Consider the following 24222-nt stretch of genomic DNA (forward strand, 5'->3'; position numbering starts at 1 on the left):
AGGCCTGGGGACAGGAAAAATGGAAAATTGTGATATTTGGTGGTTTAAAATACTGTAAAAAAAAAAATCTTGTTTTTTTACAAACAATTTTGTTTGTTTTTTGTTGTTGTTTTTTAACTTAAATATGCTTTAAGGTCAAAACAGGTGTTATTTATGTCAAAGACAACTTTAAAATTGATGTTGTTGAAAATGTAAAGGTAATATCATGATCTTTACTGGGGACACAAAAGGCACCAAATCCCAGGAATGACCCTATTATGATAGTGACATAGCATACGTATTCTTACCATATGTTTATATTAATTTACACTTGCCAAGCAATTGAAGAATTAGCAAGGACCACACTAGCCAATGAACTGATGTTTTTAATATTTTATTGACAGTTGCAATGAAAATGTTTTAAGCAGCAATTTTTTTTCTGTGATTGGTTGACCAAAAAAAAAACAAAACAAAACAAAAAAACCCACCTGCAGCCTAAGGGCGGGAAATCGCCCAGGTAACTAGAACGCTGTATATAATAAGAATAAGCTTCTTATTTTTAATCAGGACATCCATGTTCTTCTATATCAAAACAGTTTAGAAAGTATCCAAAAATAAAATCCGAATGAAGAATTCTTCCAAAGCAGCTGGGGACATATTGCTTAAGTGCAGCATATTGCCACACGAATAAAAATAAAATGAATACAGATCACAAAAACAACTAAGGCACTGCCTATAAGTGCAGGGCTATGTAAAACTGTGTACACTCTGGGTAAATACTGTTTGGAAATAAAGGGAGAAATTAAATTTCAGAAGTTGGTTTTTAAGTGTCATTCTATTATAGGATTCTTTAAAATAATACTGCGAAAAAGTTCAAATGCCTCAAAAACAAAAGTCTCTTCATTTAAAAAAAAAGCTTAAAATAAGAATAGGATTAAAAACTAAACTAAAAATACAGTTTGATATTTTCTTTTCAGTGAAAAGGCACAAACAGGGAGCAGCCACAAACCTGCAGCAGTGAGAAACTATAACTAAAGGAACTATCAACAAGGGTCACACACGCACATGCTCACTCACTCACTCTCACACACACACACACACACACACCTTTGCTCTTGAGGGTTGCCGGAATTGGCAGAGTGGTTGATGGGGAGCAGATAGCCATGAGTTTTAATCTATACTGTAGTTGTTTTATTAGAAAGGCACATAGATACAACGTTATAGCAATAGCTAGGCTATTACACCATCACAATGGCACTGTGAAATCTGATGTATCAACTATACGGATTTGAATTACTGTCTTGGCACACTGACATGTCTCTCTGGAGTGCTTCCGAAATCTATCCTAACACTGGAATGTTTTTATACTTAAATTCCTACCAAAATCCCGATTTCACTGAAGTTAAAACCCTTTAGTTCGATTAATCAGCGAACCGTTCATGTTTTCCAATAAAAAAAGCTACATCTAGGTCAAAACACGATGCAAAAAAATAAGTCTCCCTTATCATAATGCAGTAACCCAGACAACACTCCTGAATTAAAGGGATTTTTGAACTGTGCAGCATTATTCTATATTTGGCTTTATTTTCTCTTGGAGTGGTGCATTGTGGATACTGTAGTTCCTTTGCAGGAATGATGCAAAAGGCAGGCTGTAGCTCCCCCCTGTTGGCTGACTGCGGTGCATTTACATGCACTCGAACTCGTCGATTCGCTGTTTGGTGTTTCCAGAGCGGATCTGACGAAGCGTCTTGTATTTATCACGTCCTGCTCGTACATTCTCTGCATGGATAATGTCGTTCTGGGTCTTCTTGGTCTCGTCACGAGCATTAGCAAGCTCAGAAGTAAGAGCCTGTGGAAAAAGGAGACTTTTCAGTTGTTTTCTGTCCAAGGTATATTTATGGCTTGATGATTGAGGCTGTTTAGGTTTTTTGGGGATTAAAAAAAAAAAGTGAATGGATTTTTAATCATTGTAGTGTGGCTGTGCCCACACACTGCTAAGACACATTTATGCAAACACCACGTAAAAGTGAACTTTGCATCCGATGTCCCCTTTAAATGGTGTTTTGTGTAGTAGTTCTCTCACCAGCAGATGCTTCTGCACTCGTTCGTTCTTCTCAGCCTCCGTCATGCGCTCCTCCTCACTCCTGTCTTTATAGGCCGCTGCAGAGGTGAGTTCTGCGGAGGCTTCTGCGCTGCTGTCGTCACCCTCCTCATTGTCGTTTTCACCATGCACGGGCTCTGGGACATGGGCTGACATGACTTTGTTCTTCAGCTCCTCTTTAGTCTTCTCCAGGTCCTCCTGCACCTGAGTGGCCTGGAAGAGACACACTACTGCATTAACAATTACCACTCAAAATTCACACCATGAGATTATTATCTAGGCCATATAAATGTTAACAAATTTTGTGATGATATTTAATGTGACTTTTAGATGTTCATGTCTGTCTTTCTTCAGTCGAAAAGAAATTAAGGTTTTTGAGAAAAACATTTCAGGATTTTCTCCATATAGTGGACTTCAGTGGGAGCCAACAGGTTGAAGATCCGAATTGCAGTGCAGTTCAATTCAGTGCAGCTTCAAAGGACTCTACATGATCCCAGCCGAGGAATAAGGGTCTTATCTAGCGAAACGATCGGTCATTTTCTAAAAAAATAAATAAATAAATTCTATACTTTTTAACCATAAATGCTCATCTTGCAATTGCTCGATGACCCAGTGTTTACAAAGCAAATGTGCAAAGAAAGTGAAATGCGGATATCAGAAGATTTTGAATTTGAAGGAAAAAATGAGTTTTTCCCCCTACATTAGCTTTTTATATCAAAGTACACAGTCAAGGAACTAACCATGTGTGACCTTTCCAACGTGATTACAAAATTTGTTTAGTTGCAAGATGAGCATTTGTGGTAAAAAAGTATATACATTTTTCATTTATTTATTTTTTTTTTTTAGAAATGACCAATTGTTTTGCTAGATAAGACCCTTATTCCTTGGCTAGGATCTTGTAGAGCCCTTTGAAGCTGCACTGAAACTGCAATTTAGACCTTCAACCCATTGGCCACCACTGAAGTCCACTATATGTAGAAACTTCCTGGAATGTTTTCCTCAAAAACCTTAATTTTTTTCAACTGAAGAAAAAAGACATTAACATCTTGGATGACATGGGGGTGAGTACATTTATTCTGGAAGTGAATGAATCCTTTAACAGCTTTGTGGATTTAAACCTCAAAAGCATAAAATGCAGGTAGATACAACTATTTGAAAATCTGGAATCTGAGGATGCAAAAAAAAAAAAAAAAATCTTTAAACTTGTCCAAATTAAGTTCATAGCAATGCATATTACTAATCAAAAATTACGTTTTAATACATTTACGGTAGAAAATTTGCAAAATATCCTTATGGAACATGATCTTTACTTAATATCCTAATGATTTTTGGCATAAAAGAAAAATCGATAAATTTGACCCATCAGATGTATTTTTGGCTATTGCTACAAATACACCTGTGCAACATAAGACTGGTTTTGCAAAATAAGATTTTTTTTTTTTAATTTAACCATTTTAAAGAACATAATTAAAACAAATTAAGCATATTAAAATATACATATGATCGTATGGGTGTATATAATTAATTTTTTTATTTTATTTAAATATTCCTAATAAAAAAAAACAAATATTGCCAAGCTATAAAACACAAATTTTTAAGTTGTACATCCAGCTTAATATCCTAAAAAGGTATATGGTGATAAAAGCATGGATGTATAGATCTCTTACTAACCATCTCATTCTACAATAAGCTGCTGCAATACACATGCTAACAAGTAAACAGTTTACCTTTATCTGCCACTCTGATGCTTCTTCCTCTTTCTTCTTTTTGGCATCTTCAAGCAGGGAGATCTTAGAAGTCAGTTCTGCCAGTTCCGTTGCCTTTATACACACACACACATACACATATTCTTAGAACTGAAAGGGAACACACGTAATTGTTGGTGCACTGCACTGTGTGGTTAGATGATGTTTGGTTCTTGTGGAAACTTCATGATTGTAGTTTGGTTACCATGGTTACAACTGTAACCTACTGAAAGTTATTGTGAAGCTGTCATGGTGACTAGAATTGTGCTGCCATGGTGGCAGGCAGTGTGTATCTTGGTTGTTATGGTAACTGACCAGATGCTCCTGGTTCTTCATCTGGCTCTCAGACTGCTGCAGCAGAGCCGCTTTGGCCTCTTCTGCCAGACGGCGCTCCCGTTCCAGGCGTTCCGCCTCCTCCTGAGCACGTTTACGCTCCTGGTCTAACTCCATCGCCCTGCGGGTCTGCTCCTCCAGCTCTGCCCACACAAAATATTGAGTAATTAATGATCATTACTGAATAAGAAAAAAAAACAAAGAGCGAATTTCACTCAATGCCACCTTGCTGAGCTTTTCTCGTCTGCTCCTCTATGATTTTGAGTCTCTCCATCAGCTCCTCTTTTTCTTTTTCAATCTTCTCTTTCTCCTTTTCAGCCTGCTCTCTCTTCTTACGTTCATCCTCCAGCATGGCCCTGAAACAGACAGATGTATTAGGACACGTCCTTCCTGCCATTGTGAAGTGCCCAACACTGAACAATAAACAAATCTAAACATACAACCACTCATTTATCACCATAACACACATGCACACAAAAAAATATAAACACTTTCACGTGTGCCTGATAAATGCTTCAAACAATCAAAGTTAGTTGGCTTTCAAAAGAATCAGTTATTGAACAAGTCTTTTAAGTGAACAAATCATCAATCATTTTTCTGCCTTGCTTTAGACACACTGAGCAAATACAGCCTTAGCCTAAATTTAGTTCAGTCACTCTTGTTCTACAAGAAGATAAATGGGACAGAATAATACCAATTTATAAAATGTGTAAACATTTTAATTTGCACGATAATGACAAAGTTTGAGAATAAATCTGTTTTGTCAATGAAGAGTCACTTATAATGAATGAAGACACATTAAAGGAGAAGTCCACTTCCAGAACAAAAATGCACAGATTTACTCACCCCCTTGTCATCCAAGATGTTCATGTCTTTCTTTTTTCATTCCTAAAGAAATGCTTCTTGAGGAAAACATTTCAGAATTTTTCTCCATATAGTGGATTTCTATGCTACTCTTGAGTTTGAACTTACAAAATGCAGTTTAAATGCAGCTTCAAAGGGCTCTACACGATCCCAGACTAAGGAAGAAGGGTCTTATTTAGTGCCCTTTGGAACAGCATTTTGGAAGTTCAAACTCTGTGGCATCACAGACGTCCACTATATGGAGAGAAATTCTGAAATGTTTTCCTTAAGAAACAATTTCTTTACAACTGAAGAAAGAAAGACACAAACATCTTGGATGACAAGGGGGTGAGTAAATTATCTGTAATTTTTTGTTCTGGAAGTGAACTACTCTTTTAACTGGTTGCCACCTAATTGTGTAATGATGTAACAGAGAAAAAGTCACTCAATGAATCATTGGACAAATCTGAACAAATCGTTTTGGTGACCAGAACCCACTGGGATGAATCTAAATTAACACCAACAATCACAGTCTTTTTTTTCTCTCACCTTTCCATCTTCTTGTGGTTCTTCTCCTCCTTGGCTTGTGCCTTCATCTGCTGGACCTCGATGGTGTCAGGTTTACGGCGTCTCATATAAAGCTCATGGTTCCCCATGCACAGGGCCAGAATCCTCTTATTAATGCGTAAACGCTGGGCGTAAAACACAAAGTCCTGTAGGAAAAGGGAGAGGAACATTATATACATATTTCCTATGATGCATTAAAATGCTGCCTATATAGACAGCTTTGTAAGTTTGTAACAGAGCCAAAGAAAGAAAGGGGAAAGAGGGATCAGGAACTACAGGAAATACTGAAGAATGGGGAAACACATCCAGACTCTTTATGTCTGTGATAAAGTTAAAGAAAGAGAAACGTGCCGCTTCCATGGAAATTCTTCAAATGTGATTTCACAATCTTCAAATCACATCACGAAACATTACACCACTCTACTGCTTTGCAATAACAGCATTCTTCTTGTCTACACCCTGTTTGCAAAGAACCTAGACAGAAACCGTGATAAGTCAGGCACAAATCTTAATTGACATACCGGGGCCTTTTTATCAATGGGTTTGATGACAAATTTCTTATCGTTGAAAGAAATGTTCCTGATCTCACTCCAGGGGAAACCAATTTTAGGCGTCATCCTGAAAATAGAGAAGAAATGAGTCAGGATTTTTTGGAACAGAAATAAGTGTGACTTTTCTTGATTAGGGTACAAGATAGTGTCTGAAACTCTTAAAAGGTTTATATATTTATTTATTTATTTTATCACAAATAGTTAATTAAAGAAAAGGTCATTTTATTTTCTATTAATTGTAGTTTTTGCTAAACATAACCATGTTACTAAAATTTGGAAAATGTTTAATACGGTTTAAATAATAAAAAAAGTCATGAAAATTTAAATTTAATTCTTAAAAAAACAGTTTTCAATTCTAATTATTTTCAAAAGAAGACTCTATTTAAAAAAACATACATTAATGTTGTACAATATTATTACAGATTGTATGCATTTTAAAATGCATTTTAATATATTTAAAAATCTTCTGCATTCCTGTGATGGCAAAGCTGAATTTTCAGCATCATTACTCCAGTCTTCAGTGTCACATGATCCTTCAGAAATTATTCTAATATGCTGATTTGATGCGCAAGAAACATTTCTTATTATCAGTGTTGAAAAAGTTGAAAATGCTGCTGAAAATCATGATATATTTTTTATGACTCTTTGATGAATAGAAAGAATCACTGCAGCATTTATTCTTACTGGAATGTTATTTTGCTATTATATACTACCCAATATATTTGTGCAACCTTTCAAACCCTTTTATTTGTTTGTAAATATTAAATGAATCATGTTTCTTAAAGTACTTGTCATTCTGCTCGTAGATGTTGAGTCCCAGGGCGTCCACACCCAGCCATAGCTCTGATCCTTTCTTATTCTTGATACTGAAGTAATTCACACCGTACATCTCCAGATCCTGAGCTATCTTCAGATACTCCATCATCGAGTCCTCTCTGAAACACGCACACACAGATACACATTATCATTCTGTCTGGTGTGTGTGATTGACAGGGTCACTGCAGTCAGCGATAAAAATGGGAAAAAAGCAAGAGCGCATTCCATTGGCTGTACCTCAGCATGCCCTTGTGCTCCTCGTGCCAGACCTGAATTCTTTCCTCCCATTGCTCCTTATTCAGCTTGTGCTGTTCCAGAACTCTGCAGAGAAGATTACACACACATGCTCACATTTAGAATAACAAACACATTTTTAACATGTGCTTTGGCTTATAACAAAATACCTTATAATGAAACATTAAGTGCTATGCTTTAAGCCTACACAAGACAACTGTGGCCATTTATTTAATGTATTTTTCTACAGAAAATCGGTTTTACTGGTGTAAAGTGATGTCACTGACAAGATTATCAATGAACAATGAAAAAACTGATAAGCTCTAAACACATTCATTGTCAGCTACCTTGATTATTGATTTTAATAAGATAAAGTAATTTATTGTACACCAGATTTTAATGGGTCTTTTTTTATAGAATTCTCTTTTTTTTTATTTATTTATTTTTTGGGAGGGGAAAGAAATGATAGAAATTAATACTTTTATATAACGAGGATGCTTTAAATTTATCAAAAATTATGATAAGACATTTATATAATATTACATAATGTTACAAAAGATTTCTATTTCAGATAAATGCTGTTCTTCTGAACTTTCTATTCATCAAAGAACCCTGAAAAATTCTAATAATAATACATGTTTTTTGAGCAAATCATAATATTAGAATGATTTCTGAAGGATCATGTGACTGGAGTAATGATGCTAAAATTCAGCTTTGAAATCACAGGAATAAATTACATTTTAAAATATATTTAAATCGCAGTTATTTTAAATAGTAAAAATATTTCACAATATTACTGCTTTCGCTGTATTTGGAATCAAATGAATGCAGGCTTGGTAAGCAGAAGAGACTACTTTAAAAAAACATTAAAAATCTTACTGTTCAAAAACATTTGACTGGTAGTGTTTTTCAATAGATTAGTGAATAAAAGTTTAAAATACCACACAGCACTGATATTTAAACCACATATGTGACCCTGGACCACAAAACCAGTCTTATGTTGCACGGGTATATTTGTAGCAATAGCCAAAAATACATCTCATGGGTTAAATTTATTTATTTTATTTTTTTATGCCAAAAATCATTAGGATATTAAGTAAAGATCATGTTCCATTAAGATATTTTGTACTTGCTAAAATTATTATTTTGATATTTTGTACTTATTATTATTACATATTAAATACTAAACATAATCGATTAAAGTAGAATTCAAATATTTAAATATATTTTAATTCTACTTTAATATATTTTTTATTATGCATAATGTCTGTTTTTAAATAATGTCTATTTTTAGGATTGCTTTTTTATCATTTGCATAATTCAAATTTGCCATTTACTTTTACAAAATTATGATTTACTTCAGCAACCATAATGTTGTCTATTGCCATTTGTAAATATTAATCATACTGTCAGTATAACAGAATTCTGAGCTTCATTAGTTGTTTTCATTAAGTAATTTCATGTTTAGTGATGCTTTGAAAAGCTGATTTTAGAGAAGCATTGCATGCATCACATAAGAAAACAAATCAGAGTACACTTTCTGTCAATCATCTAGTCATCTCACCTCTGTGGGAGCAGTTTCTCACTAGACAGGTATCCAGGAGTGTGGGCATCCTTGTTGTAGTCAGTGTATTTGGCCTGCACCGCATAAGACGCCAGCAGCACTGCAGTCTCCGGAGGGCAATAGATATCATCGTTCAGGATCCCCTCTTTCACCTAAAGCAAACCAACAATGAAACTGTTTTAAATCAAGGAATGCTTTAATGTTGGCCTGTAAGCGGACTGGAATACGGACAGTTCCATCACTGACCACCAGACTGTGCAATATCACATTATCACAAGACCTGGCATTCAGTTCAATCCACTCTAATTGACATGCGTTCTATATGAATTCACCCAAGGCCACATCACATGTTTAACCTTACCCGGTGATCATGTAAATACATACATACAACACAAACCTGAAGGAAGAAGAGTCTTTGAGTCGCCTCTTGAATCAGCTCCTCAGAAACATCTTCAGGGTAAAACTTTGCTCTGAATTTAAACAGCAATGGACTCTCCTTGCGGACATCTTGAGCCGTAACCTAGAAAGCACAAAGAACAAAGAATAAACTTTCAGTTTGAAAGAGTAATTAATTCAATCTGCTTGTCAGCAACCATCATATCTTTCTTCAGATTAACAGACTTTTCATTGCCTTTCCCTGTTATTTTTTTATTAAATGTCACTGATTAATGGGTAAAGATACTGGGACGTAAGAAAATTGGACGGCAAGCTCGAAAAGGCTGACAACCACAGGTTTCACTAGAAAGTGCTAATCAGCGAAATCTTGTCTGTGGCAAAATTTCATTAACAGATGTCTTTATTTTGCCACTGATTATGAAGGAAAAGATAAAAAAAAAAAAAAAGGGTGGCATGATGAGAATTAAACCATTTTAAAACTATTTATCAAAACTCAATTATATCTTAACTAAAATGCCCTGTTGTGACGTGCATACATGTAAAAAATGTCCGTGATTTTAACGGTAAAAGACTGTAAAAATGCTATAGTAACCTATTAATTGGTTAACGGTATGTTCCCCTACTATATATGGTGAAAAACTGTATTGGAAATTACATGTAATTATAATATGATACACCATTTTTGAAAGTGAAAAAGAACGTATAATTTACAGTGAATAGCTGTAAATTGACATTCCCAGAATTCCCTGTGTTACATTTCACATAAAAAAGCTTTTTCTTCTTACTGTTTTCCTATCAGTTGTGTACATTAGGGTTATGTGTTATATCTAATGCTGTTACATGTATACCTTCTATATACGTCAGTTTTTAAAAGCTGCTTGTGATGGGCTTTGGTTCATCATCTGACTTTCCCATCATCACCTGCTTTTGGTGGTTATCAGTGTATTACAAAGGTACAAAACAGATTTCAGTACTTCTCCATGTTGGTATATTAATATTATATCAGATAATGAAATTATGGTATTTAAATCCATAAAACCTGAAATGTTGCTACTGTAATTTTTCTGGTAAAATTCTGGCAACCACAGCTGTCAGTTATTATTATTATTTTTTTTTTTTTACCAGAAATATTACAGATTTGTTTTTTTTTTAATACAGTGAATGCTTCACACATAATGCAACATCCTTAGTTTTATCTACAACACTGACAATTAATAATGATTTCCAATTAATGAAAACATTATCTTCTTAAAAAGTAGTCAATACACCAGTAAACCTATTAAATACTGTATTTTATGAGCTAATGTAAACAGCAAGGACACATGTTGACATGTAATTTGTTAGTGTTGATAACTCTTGACAAATATCTTAAAATTAGCAAATGGTTAAACATTTAAAAAAAATGGGAAGTTTGGTCTGTCAAAGTTTTACACATTTTGATAATTTTGCACATTATAATCATAATTCTTTACTAAATGATACGTCCTTGAAATCACAGTAAAATGAACAAGATTAAATATTGACAGTTTCGAGAAAAAAAAAAAAAAAAAAGACATTCACATGACATTCACACACACACACACCTTTTTGTTGAGTTTAAGCCAGGTGGTAAAGCCTTTGGTATCCTGGTACTGCAGTCCAAAAAACCACACCTCCCTTAACCCAATGGTTTTCACCACCTATAAAACAGACACATAATAAATAAACAGGTATATTAAATGAAACAGAATTTTTGCAGACCCATAGTGCATGCATTTCCTTTCTGTAAGATAGGGATCTAAAAAAGGGGACTCAAGTTCAAATTCCTGGACCATATATTTAATAGGCACAATACAGTTGCACTAATTTAATAATAATAATTGTAAACATATAAATAAAAGATATCTGTAATGCACTTCCATAGATCCACAATTCTTAATGACAGATGTTTTAATAGACTATGTGATTTAAACAGCAGCTAGCAGCACCTCCAAGAGGCCAAATGTTCAGTGTTTTAATCACTGCCGCATGTATTTAGCTTTAAAGCATGGGTGGAACGCTCAAGAAATGCTGTGTAACCACATACACAGAGAAGACACTCGTTATTTTCGGTCACGAGGGTGTGTGAGACAGAGCAATGGAAAATGTGAGGTATAGTCAAATGCTGACCAGTCAGACCATACTGTCTCTTAAAATTTTGCTCAAAAGTTGAGGCGGAGACAGCAAAGGAAGGAAAGAGAGTAATGAGCAAATGTGGAGAAAGAGAAAATAACAGGGAGGAGGCAGCTGTGTTTATAAATGATTTGTAAACAGAAAATGTGTGACGCTTCTGTCGGTCTCCTTTGAATATAATGTCATACTGGACGTTTGGTTTTAAGGACAATTAACAGGAAGATGGATACACACTGCCAGTACACATATTCACTTATATTTCAAACAACCACACACTAAAGTACAGAGATTATAGATTTTTAAAAGTACCAGTAATTCAGTAATCATCTGATACAACAGTAAAAAGTCTTTCTACAGTATCGGTATTACCAAGTGCAAACTCAATTTTATATGAAAGCTCTGTCTGATAGCTTGCGGCTTTCAAACACTCAAATTCACTTTTTAAATAAATGGCCATCTTGGTGGAATACATTTAGAAACACTCCTATTCAAATTTTGGCGTCAGTAAAATTAATGCTCACCAAGGCTGCATTTATTTAATCAAAGCACAGTAAAAACAGTAATATTGTGAAAAATTAATGCAATTTAAAATAACTGTTTTATATTTTTATATTTTTTTAAGTATTAAAATGAAATTTATTCCTGTGACAGTAAAGCTGAATTTTAGTAGTCATTACTGCAGGCTTTAATGTCACATGATCATTTAGAAATCATTCTAATATGCTGATTTGGTGTTCAAGAAATATTTATTATAATTATGAATATTAAAAATAGCTGTGGTGCTTCATGTTTTTGTTGAAAGCTGCTATTTTTTTCAGTTTTTTTTTTTTCATTAATAGAAAGTTAAAAAAAAAACAAAAAAACAGCATTTACTTGAAATATAAATCTTTTGTAATATTATAAATGTCTTTCACTTTTGATTAATTTAATGCACTAAACTGCAGAATTAAAAAAAATGTTTAGATCCCATAAATTTGGACGAAACATTGTTCTTGAGAGAAGAACAGATAGGCCAAATGATCAGATATCAAATAATCAATTACTTTAATTATTTGATTAATTACTTGCCCGAACATTAAAATCTCATAATTGATCATCTAAAAAAAATATTAGAGACATACTTGAAAAACCATCATTGTAATTTCATCTGATAATATCAACATATGCATTTAACATTTATTTTTTAACATTTAATTCAAGTTTAAAATTCAGTAGCATATTCATTTTTTTGCTGTGAAATGAAAGATGAAAGTAACAAGTACGGTGAAACTTCAGTGGTACTGGTATTGACCTCTAAAGCTTTGGTATCCACAACAGGAGACCTTCTAATCCCAAACCCTCGGCTCAAAATGAAGACTAAATCCTGCTGAAAAAAAATAAATAAATAATGGAACTCCACAACCTACACAACTGCTAGAAGAATGAACGCTCTGTGTATGTGTGTGTGTGAGAAAGAGAGTGAGCGAGTGAGTCTGTGTGTATGAGAAATTAAAGGTTGCTCAGGAACAAAGCTGCCTATTATCAAGTTCACGAAAGAGTGACTTCATAGACGTGATGTACAGAGTGACTAAGAGTGAGGAAGAGGGGACTGTACAGAATTACAGCTTGAGGAAGAAGCAGAGTCAGAAAGAGGAAGGGTGGAGGAAGGGAGAGTTCCCTCACAAGAAGGATTTCCAGTTCTTAATCTAAACACACTGACACAGCTTCTCTGAGCTTCTCAGTCTTAAGTTTCCACTGCAAGACAATATCTTCTCACACTTACTAAATGTGATACATTCATAGCCAATCAGAAAACATTTAATGTATGAGAGGCAGGATGTTGAATCAATACAATCTCAATGTGGGTGGTGCAACCAAGAGAAAAGTACTTAAATTCTAAAAAATAAATAAATAAATCAGCAAGTTTACACAAACCTGGTCAAATAACTGTTTCCCTGTGGTGCTGGGTTGGATGGCAAACTCCAGCTCGGCATCCATCGTAGTCACACGAACACTGATCTAGAAAAGAAAAGGAAAAAAAAAAATGTAAATGAATGAATGAATGAATGCAGACCAAAAGACAGACTGAAAGGCCAACAGACAGGCAGTACTGTTCAAAAGTATGGGCACGGTAAGATTAAAAAATAATAATAATAATAATACTTTAGCAGCAAGAATCCATTAAAAAGAGACAGTAAAACATTTATGATGTTATAAAAGGTTTCTGTTTTTAATGCTGTGCTTTTTTTACTTTCTGTTTATTAAATAAAAAAAATATTAAGCAGCACAACCGTTTTCAACTGTGATTACAAGAAATGTTTCTTGAGCACCAAATCAGAATTATTATTATTATCTTCAGTTATTTCTGAAGAATCATGATGCGACACAGAAGACGAGTATTGGCTACTGAAAATACAGCTTTGCCAACACAGGAATAAATTGCTTTTTAAAATGAATGAGAACAGAGAAGTTATTTTAAAAATCGCAATAATTCACAAAATGTTTTTTTTCATCAAATAAATGCAGCCTTGGTGACCATAACAGAAAAACATTAAGAAATCTTACTAACCCCAAACTTTTATTTAGCAGCGGTGCATGCATAATACAAAAAAATGCATTTTATTCCTTCAAACAAAAAGCTAATTGATTTAACAGAAAATCAGAATCGTTCAGTTCTTAATTAACATGAAATCATGAGCAATAAAAATTATGAAATCTCTATTTGTGATGGACAGCTTAAACATCTTTAATAGCTTATATTATCTATGAAAAAGCCTGGACCCTTATCAAAGAGCACTATAAAAGAGGCATTATGTGTGTGTTTAGACGAGTCTGAGTGTGTTTATGTGTGTGTGTTTAAATCTCCGCCAAAGCGTGGCTTGCTATTTTAACATGATTGATTGCACTCTGGAACTCTGGATAAGATAAAAACAATGAAAGGAAACAGCAAGAGGGACAAATGGAAAAAGATATCCCCCTCTCTTCTTTCTCTGTCTCCCTCACCCCATCCCCACCTCCACCCCACAGGATGCAGATAACCCCGCCTCCAGTAACCATGGAGACACATTAAGCAATGTGCCTCACTTCCTCTCACTACACAATTACACCCAATCAGAGCACACCTCCTGTTAATAACAGATCATTCAGAAGAATTATTCTCGGCACAGCGCAGCTTCTGACTAATGCACAATTACACAAATAAAACCACCAGACAAGTGTTATTCATTTTATTTCATTAATTCAAAAACCAGCCAGCGCTCTGTGAAAATGTCAATGAAATATGGACACGTACGTCTTCATGACGTGGTCCATATACTGGACTAAAGACCTTAAACCAGCTTTGACCGTGTGTGCAAGAGATAAATAGCTTAATTTTGGCACACACACATCTCCAGCTCAGCTGGACCCATAATGCCCTGCTTTATCTAGCAGCTGTCTGTGAGGCAGACCAGTGTCCATGTGCTGGGACTCTTGAGAGCTCAACATACCATTTGCACATTAATGAAGCAGAACGACATTGTTTCTGACAAAGGGGAGCACAAATGAGATTTGATAGTTAATATTCATGAGGGCCATAATGAGGGGGGTGGGGGATTACGGGATTAAGAAACAGAAAGATTTTAAAATATGTACATATTCAGTCTTGATAGTATGCCTAATAAACCAAAAAGCTGTTAATGTCTTAACACAGTGAGTTATGAATTACATTACATAAACTATAGTTTATATTTTAAATTTGATATATTAAAAGGAAACACATCAAGAAAATCTGACTTTTTCAGTGTTTAAGTACTATAATTGTGTCCAGGGTGCATCTACCAACCCAGAAAACATGAAAAAGGACAACCCAGTTACTTTGTTTTGGTAGGCCTTTTACTGCATGCAAGTAAAATAACGAGCCCCTCAGAGTTCACTCTCCCCATGATGTACGAAGGGGATCTTATTATAATATTACCGCACCTTAATCTTCACGTTTCCACCCATTTAATTGAACTAATATGGCTTTAAAACTTCTAATTTCAGCACGATAGACATGAAAATCAAAACCAAACGTGTTTTTTAGCATGTTTTTGAGCTGTAAAGGCACAGCACTGTTCTGGAAAAAGGGGCGGGAAGCAGCAGCTCATTTGCATTTAAAAAGACATACACAAAAACTGTGTATTTCTGCTTCCACTCAAAATAGGCAATTGTCCCCCAAAAGTTCCTCATTCCTTTATATCCACACACTCTATCATATCTACATACTAGTTATTTACTTATTCACACACCTCTTTGAAGCCATATATCTACACACAATTTTCTCATATCCACACACTATCATTAAATATCAGATGTCTTGTGCTTCTGAACGTTTAACGGACCATCAGAAATTCAGCACAGAACTATTGTGAAACAAAAGTAGGTTGTGAAATGGCTGGATTGTGAAACAGTGTTTGAAACCCAGGTGTTTTACGTGTATGTGCGAGGATGAATTATTTGAATGTGCGTAGCTTGGCAACTATCAAGCACTCTAGGAATGGATTTAATACAATGTGATTCATTTGATTTTAGCTTTCTGTGTGTATATGTGTGTGTGTGTTTGTGTGTGAGAGAGAGAGAGAGAGAGAGAGAGAGAGAGAGAGAGAGAGAGAGAGAGAATCCCAGCTCTGCTGTTTCACAGGCTTACATCAGCCAGTTGGAACAGAAAGAGAATAAGCAGAACTTTCCCAACGACTGTACGACTTTTCTGCTCTTTCCTCTTCAACTCCTCTCTGGGTCTGGGAGAGTTCATTTCATATACACAAACTCCAACATAACATCTCTCTCTCAATCTCGTTCTTTCACTCTGTCAGTAATGACAGGTTTGTGTGTGTCTGTGGCAGTAAGTGTGGAACAGCATATTAGTCGGTTAATGGACCCTCTCAATCCAGAGGTGGATTCACAGGGTAAAAATAGCTCATGTCTTCATGAAACAGGAACTAAGAACACGTAGTTCAGCCTGGACAGGGGGTGTGTGTGTGTGTGTGTGTGTGAGAGAGATGGGTGTGGTCTTCACAGTGGACCCGCCAGAGGTTCTCTGCCACTATTCTTAGAACAATCGCCCTGCCTTTACTCAGACTCCCTCACACACATACAGAGAGAGAACAATGATGCTCACACAATTAAACTGAACTTGTAAAGAATAGGCTAAACATAGTATTTGCACTTTTAAAAAAACTATTTCAATAAATCTATTCTATAGCTGAATTGACTTTTGACAACTGAAATTACAGTTTTTAAACATTTAAAGGAGACCTATTATGCCCCTTTTCACAAGATGTAATGTAAGTCTCAGGTGTCCCCAAAATGTGTCTGTGACACATCAAAATACCAAGATCATTTATTATATCATTTTGAAAATGCCTATTTTGAATGAAAGCAGAAACATGCTGTTTTCATAAATGTCTCTTAAAATGCAAATGAGCTGCTGCTCCCCGCCCCTTTTTCCAGAATAGGCCTGTTCCTTCACAGCTCGTAACTTAGATACACTGATAAGAAAACATCTGCTTGCTTTTGATTTTCATGTCTGTCGCACTGAAATCATGCGTTTTAAACTATATAAGCTTAAACATCTGATATAGGGTTTTGAGAGCCACATACCCGAAACACGCACAAAGAAAGCAGCTGTCACGTGGCGTGTTCTCTTTCATGTCTAATTGCTCTTAAACTGTCAAATGCATGCAAGTTTACGTAAAAAAAAAAAAAAAACACAGTTATACAGTTATTTCTGTGAATATACAGTTACAGTTATAGAGTTATTTCTGTGAAGGTATGTGGGGGAAAGAAATTGCATGTTTATATTAGATCTGTGTGGCAGCAGCGTAATATACAGTAAATAGATCAATAAATCCACTGCTCTCTTGTGTCCTCTGAGGCTGGGACTCTAAATAGTGTTTAGTGCTCACCTGTGCAGCCAAAGACAGAACACTTAGCATGCTTTGCTCGAACTTTTGCCATGGTGTTAGAACTGGTTAGAAATGGTGTTAGAACTTTGTCACTTGCAAAAACAAAATGATGGCGCTATGAGTGTAAACGTGCAGATTAAGGGGTGGGAATATTATAATAAGATCCACTTCCTACGTCACGGGGGGAAGCAAAATCTGAGCAGTTTTTTCACCTGCTTACAGAGAAAGGCGTAACAAAAAATTACAGGGTTGCCTTTTTTTTTTTTTTATGTTGTCTAGGTTGGTAGATGCACCAGCGACCCGATTATAGCTCTTAAACACAGAAAGTGTCATATTTTCATGATATGTCCCCTTTAAATTCAGACTTCCTCCTTTTAAATAATCATGTTCAAGCTGAATTCCTGGTAAAAACTACATTACCCATGATTCAGCAAAAAAAAATCTCTACCAGAGAATCCCAACAAGTAAATCACACTGTGGTTATAGTATATATTTCTATACATAATCAACATCTTTAAATCAACAGTTTTATATTTATCCATTGTTTTCATTTTCGCTACATAATTCACAGTGTTTTTTGAGGATTGTGGGCGTTTCCTGTCATCAAAGCTGTTTAGCACACTATCTTGTATCTTTGTCTTTTAGTCTAAGTTTCAAATACGTCTGTGCTGTTGTGGTTCATCTCACAGCTGGCTGGTTTGGTAAATGGCTTGTAGCTGTTTCACAGCCTTTTTTTTGTTTTTTTTTTTAATTCTTATGGGAAAAATACTTAGGCTAACAAAGGCTAAAAACGTGGGTGGGAACTGTTGTACTTTATTGAGCAGTGCAATTTCTGTGACACGTGAAGTTATTGCTATTACTAATGCGGAGTCTTTCAAAATGTCAAGCTTCAATTCAATTAGGACACTGCCTTAGAAGGTAGCTGCCTGTGCAGTAGACAGCAAGGCCTGCTTAATAGAATTTGGACAGTTAATGTGTGAAGTTAGTTTGGCATAGGCTAGTGCAAAAATGCTAATCGTGAGCTATAACAGAGCCAAGATTTGGCAAACGATGCCTTGTAATTCTCAAACACACCAAAATCAATTAACAAGCCCACACACAAACACACTAAAAAACTAGAACAAGCCATGAAAACTAATTACCACAACGAAAAGGCTAATTAGAGCAAATGTTTGGACTAACTGGCTCATTCTAAAATCTAGTATAGTGTAGATAACACACTCACCACAAAATTCAGTGTTTTTATCCCATTCACACACACGCACACACATACACACAGAGTCTGTAGGCCTGGAAAAAGCATTCAAACAGGGACAAAATGGCTGCCGTTTCTTTCAGGCAGACGAGGGAGATAAAACGCTAACAACCTCTGTGTATTTGTGTGTTTATTCTATCGTTCTCCTCAGTTAACTCACACCACAAACTAACTGCGGTGAAAGTCAACCTCCTTTTCTCTCACCCCTCCCCCTACTTCGTCTGATTTAGGATATTGACACTACAAAACTTCCTCCAAAAAAATGTTTGAGACAGCAGAATCTGAGTGCATTTGTGGCCAATCCTCATCTGACCTTGTGTATTTTATGCACATTCGCCCACACATTTGTCTGTGTCTAAAATGGAAAAGCGATCAATGAAGACATCAATAACATGCTGTCGATAATTAGCTCAGTGGTCTTGTTTCTTTTCCTGTTCTATGCAACAGAAGAAAACTAGCAAAAACATGCCGCAACACTGCATCTCTATAGCTTAATCGGAGTCAAAATGTCATTTCTCCAATATAAGGTTGGAAAAAAACAATGTAGTTTGGAAACAATTATGCAAAAGGGTAAACAGTGTACAGTTAAGTGTATGCAAGACCTTTCCTTGTTAGAGCTCGTCACAAAACCACTTTAAAAAACATTTACAGATAGTAGGGGGAGAAAAAACAAGAACTGTTCAGAACTTCCATATTGCAGAGAAGTATTTACATGAATTACTTCACTAGCTTCTTTTTACTGCAGGATCAAATCTCCCTCTTGAAATCTCCTTCATTTACATGAACTAGTATCGGTAATTTCCAATACTGAAACAGAACAAAAACGCATGCAACCGCAGCCGCAGGCCCACGGTAACTAAATTAATGTGAATTCAAGTAAATATGAATTTGAAGTTGAAATGTGGCTGTTTTAACAATCTCTCAATACATGTTTAAATAAAAGACACTCGAGTTGATTAAATAATCAAGGTCCTTGTTGCTACACCAGAGGCTTTTGCCAGTAAATGAATACAGCTCATTTATTCTAAAGTGGAAGTTCTTTAAAAACAAAATGCAGAAAAAACTGACACCAGTATTATGCATTTACATAATGGTCCTGTACAAAACATCTTGCTCAAAGCTATGAAGTTATTCATATGACTGTCCAAAACCACTTGCAAATGTTTTCAACTATTGTAGTTTTCAATCTATTGCTTTACACACACACACACACAGTTCGACTCACATGAGGCTTGAAGTGAGATGTCGTTCAACGCTGCAGTCCTCCATCGAAATGTGAACTGTTCAACAAACTCTAGAACTTTCTCCTCAAACCCCCTGGAGTTTTACCTTATTAAAGATCATTAATCTGACCATGTGTGTGAGTGTGCATGTGCGTGTTCGTAGTTAATCCATCCACTTTGCACATACCAGAGACCTCCAACCACCTTCTAACTTCAGGTCAAGAAATAATATTTAAGCAGTATATTTAGGCAACTAACACTAAAGTATATGCGTTACGACGTAGACATTATTGCCTTTAATTCCAGAATACTTTGGACTATCTGTATAGTTATAAATCAGTTACAGCACTCATGGTCTGGACATTACACTCATTTTAGTGTGTACTGAATCACATCTATGTATTTCTGTTGACAGAATTAAACTTGAACTTCAAATAAAGGGTTGCAAAGAGAATATAACCAAGTATGGTCCAGAAAATCCAAAAACATGTACTAAAAAGATGCAAATATATGTAAATGCACTACTATTCTAAGGTTTGGGGTCAGTAAGAGTTTTTCTTTACTATAAAAAAAAAAAAATTAAGTTTGGTTTTAAAATAATTTTTAAGTTTGGTCAACACAAATATCCAAGTTGTCACTTAGTAAAACTTAACATTTCAAGTGACTAAACTTATTTGAGTTGACTGAACTTCAAATTTAAGGCAGCGGGATAAAAAATTATTTTAAGTTGACTTTTTTTGACAGTGTTGAAGGAAACTCACACTGTTATTGACCAAGGATGCCTTAAAAATTAAAAATTGACAGTACAAAACATGTCTGGTGTTACAAAAGATTTCGTATACTCGAATCCTGAAAAAAAAATGTAGCACAGTTTTCAAAACTATTAAGCAGAACAAATATTTTCAACCTGCTTCTCAAGCACCAAATCAGCATATCAGAAATATTTCTGAAGGATCATGTGACACTAAAGACTGGAGTAATGATGCTGAAAATTCAGCTTTGCAACCAGAATTACATTTTACTATATTTTAAAATACATTTTAAAATATACTTAAATAGACAAGTATTATTTTAAGTAAAATAGTACTGTTTTTATTGTATTTATGATTACATAAATGCAACCTTAGTCAACATAAGTGGCTTCTTTTAAACACATTGAAGAGTATTGTATACAGACTTCTTAAAACAGATCTGGCTATAAATTTACAAAAAAAAAAAAAACCTGATTATAAAATTTTGCACTAGGGTTATAGTGTTAAGTTGACTCTTACAACAGCCTAACTTCTCGCCTGCACACTCCCTCTGACCTGAACCTACAGAGGTCACAAAACTCCCACTCAGTACACTGAGAGAAACTGATGACTGGAGATAAATGCATATGTGTGAGTGCATGTATGAAGGAAGAGAGAGAGAAAGTAGGCTGTTGATTATATAAGAGGTCATTTTAGTAAATTAGCTGTGATACACAGCTGCATTCTGGGGAACAGAAATCTGCAGAGGAAAAGGGGCCCATGCTCACTACACAAAGCTGTGTGTGTGAGGGTGTATGTGCGCGAACGCCGCAGTTCTGTGAAACTCCAAATAAGGTACTGAGCGGCAGCGTCAAGCCTAGCTGGCCCCGAACAGGAAACGTTCAAACAGGAAGTGATGTAAGCACAGTGTAAGCACAGAAACCTTGAGTCATTTTCGGAAAAAGACTCTAGGACTTGAAGGAGTCTACAATAACGGACAAAAAAAAGGTTCTGACTCATTTTACAGGCCAATGTGATTCCATAAGCAGATCCAAATCTTTATAAATGCATCCAGTTTCACCAATGACAAGAGATCACCCACCTACTTATACTAGACTAATTTCTTCAATCATAAAAATTGATCTATTCCGGAAAAAACGGCACTATCTGGTGTGCATCAGTCAGCCACAACCTTACCGACACTCTTCATTTTAGTGTCATGTACCTAATCTGTCTTCTCAAACTAAACGCCTTTGATATTACATCCGGTTAACATCGACATTCAACTGTTCTTGACCTGAGCTTCTCAACACTCTCAACATGAGAGGAAACTAACTATAAGCTACATGTAAGCTATTGTGCAAGGCTGTGATTGAGCTGTTTAAAAAAAAAAATTAAATTAGAGCTTAACCACAATAACAAACCTCAAATGTCTAATACGGACATTTAACAGGCTAATACATTGCATTACCAAACATTATTTTTTATAGTATGTAATGTATACAACACTTCACAGATCAAGAGCTTGTGTCATACATTTTGAATTCACACATTTTCATGTACATCACTACTGATCTGCTGACAGGCATTTATGTTGATGTTCAATTGATGAAGACTATTATAAAGCATATAATGTTTTATTGAATTGAATCACAGATTTCTCTGTGAATACACAAGAAAGGCTAAGAAATTCAGTTTCAGTTCATTAGTCTGTTTACAAGACTAGTCATTTGGGTATTTACATGGTACTTTTCAAAAAACAATATGGTACAAGCCCCGAGATCATAGCTCGTGTCCGTGGTACTTTTTATGCTAGTGGTTCTTTTGAAAACTTGTAATATATGACTCATCCAATACTAATATGTAACTACTGACACTCAAACACTGAAAGGCATTTCACAGAGATAATAGCTTATGCTTAAATCATAAACTACTTGTGAGAAAGTGATCTGTCCTTCCACTCTACTGTTGGTCTGTGGTCTTAAATATAATCTTTACCTAAACAATGATTCACTAATTGTGAGGGGTAACCAAATAATAAGGGACTCTGGTCAAAAAAAGAGGCCGTTTTCTGCTTATTTGGGTGAGCACCACGCCTTGGCATGGATAATAGTCTAAGATTGCGCCATGAACTTGTCTGGCCCTCCCTAGTGACAGAAGAGCTCCAAAAACTCTAGAACAGCCGCTTCTGACACGCCTCATATTTCTAATCCGGAACCACTTATCAAAAGCATTTCAAAAACGCGCCATTATGCTGCTGGATAGAGGCTTAAATAAAAGCAACACGTGAATCGCCTTTAATGAATTTTTAAGTGAACAAATAGTTCTCGTTCACTTTCGTGCCATGACTTATTTCTTCCGTTTTTAACGAAGCTGACAGATGTCAAACGTCAGTGAAATCACAAATGACCTCAGACATTAATTTAAAAATATTTTATGTAAGCCCGTCTTTTCTTTTTCAAACGAATACGCCCGATTACTAAAGGAGTAAGTTAGCTGTTTCGAGTTTGAACGAAGCATCTCATTTGTCAACATCATATGAGTCAGTCTCATTCATAAAAAGGAGTAGCTGTGCTAAACGATCAAATGTTTTAAAACGACTTTTAACCATATACAACTAAAATAAAGGGTAGACTTAATTGAAAGACTGACTTGTCTAGTTATAATTTGTTGGGGGGGGGGGGGGGGACATTTAAACGTTCCTTCCTGAATCTTTTAGTAGATGTGTATCTTTTAATAAAAAATTAAACAACTAGTGTTTCTGAACCGGTTGAGTTATGATTCAATAACTCACGTCAAACGTCAAAATGACGTTCTTGTTGCCACCTACTGGCGTAATGATATCACTAAACGTGAACGAATCTTTTTTGAACGCAATCAAAAGATTCGACTCACTTGGAATCAAAATCTTCACCATACGGTCTATTCACGGAAACTTTGTTAGAAAGCCAATCAGATTTGGGGAGGGAGGAGAGAGGGGGGGTTACAGGTTGTCACCGAGTAACGGTTCAGCCCCTATACAACACAAAACGCCACTGCCATTTAAGTCTTTTAGTAAAAAGGGTTTTGGGGGAAAACATGCTTTTAATTAAGTTTATAAGTCATTTTATTATTAAATACAACATACAGCCAAAGTATGAGTAAAGAAAAGTAGAGCAACTAATGAAGTAGAGAAATCGTCGTTTTAATTTGCAACGCAACAAGTTATTCCTCAGTGTACTCGGGTGGAATGAACGACCGTCATTGTCCAATTAATTAATTCTCGCCATAAATAGTGCATTGCTCATGGCCTACTGTTCACCCGCGGGAACTTACTGGCAAAAATGCCAACAAGAGAAAGACCATCCTCGCCCCTTTCGAGCGCCTACGCGTCGCTACTGTCTCCTGTTTCACCAAAATGCGCAGCTTTTAAAAGCACAGTGAAATCTCTGTTCGTTTTTGTTTGATACGGTACAAACTCAAGCCCACGGTTTCCATTTCTTAAAGGGTACTCACCGTTTTCGGCATTTTGTCTGTATTTTGTCTCTTCTCTCACGGATGTGTCACAAACTGAGCTGATACAATGAAGTCAACAGAAAGCCAAACTTTTTCCCATCGGCCGACGTCCACGCGTAAGAGTGAGCAACCGCCACCGCCCGTGTGAAAAAGCTTTTCCTCAAATCTCTTCCAGATCCCGAAGACAAAGTTTCACTTTTCAGTGCGTCTTTGTCGCTCTGAGAAGTACTGGTGGTCCTAAGAGTCGTTTCCTGCTAACGGAACTGAGTTTTGAAAACCACACCCAGCCCAGCCGATGCAGGCACACCAAAGCGCGTTTGACTAAACTCCGCCCG

At 35.7% G+C, this 24222-nt stretch overlaps 1 protein-coding gene across 2 annotated transcripts; it reads right to left on the bottom strand.

Moving 5' to 3' along the window:
* Positions 1 to 357: 357 nt before the first annotated feature.
* msna (moesin a) lies at positions 358 to 24190 on the bottom strand. 2 transcript variants are annotated; one of them, XM_051109288.1, is made up of 14 exons: positions 23888 to 24190; positions 13195 to 13278; positions 10713 to 10808; positions 9131 to 9253; positions 8734 to 8885; positions 7173 to 7256; positions 6908 to 7054; positions 6090 to 6186; positions 5551 to 5714; positions 4384 to 4514; positions 4141 to 4301; positions 3808 to 3900; positions 2063 to 2293; positions 358 to 1828 (listed from the first exon to the last, which is right to left on the bottom strand). In XM_051109288.1, the coding sequence occupies exons 1-14, from the start codon at positions 23897 to 23899 to the stop codon at positions 1664 to 1666; spliced, it is 1740 nt and encodes a 579-aa protein (XP_050965245.1). In that variant the 5' UTR covers positions 23900 to 24190; the 3' UTR covers positions 358 to 1663. The 2 variants fall into 2 exon arrangements, with proteins under 2 accessions (XP_050965245.1, XP_050965246.1); XM_051109289.1 differs by lacking the exons at positions 8734 to 8885; positions 9131 to 9253; positions 10713 to 10808; positions 23888 to 24190 and having other exon boundaries at positions 13195 to 13253.
* Between the last annotated feature and the right edge of the window lie 32 nt (positions 24191 to 24222).

The sequence above is a fragment of the Labeo rohita genome, chromosome 5 (assembly GCF_022985175.1).
Source record: "Labeo rohita strain BAU-BD-2019 chromosome 5, IGBB_LRoh.1.0, whole genome shotgun sequence".
In the NCBI taxonomy this organism is placed as follows: Eukaryota; Metazoa; Chordata; class Actinopteri; order Cypriniformes; family Cyprinidae; genus Labeo; species Labeo rohita.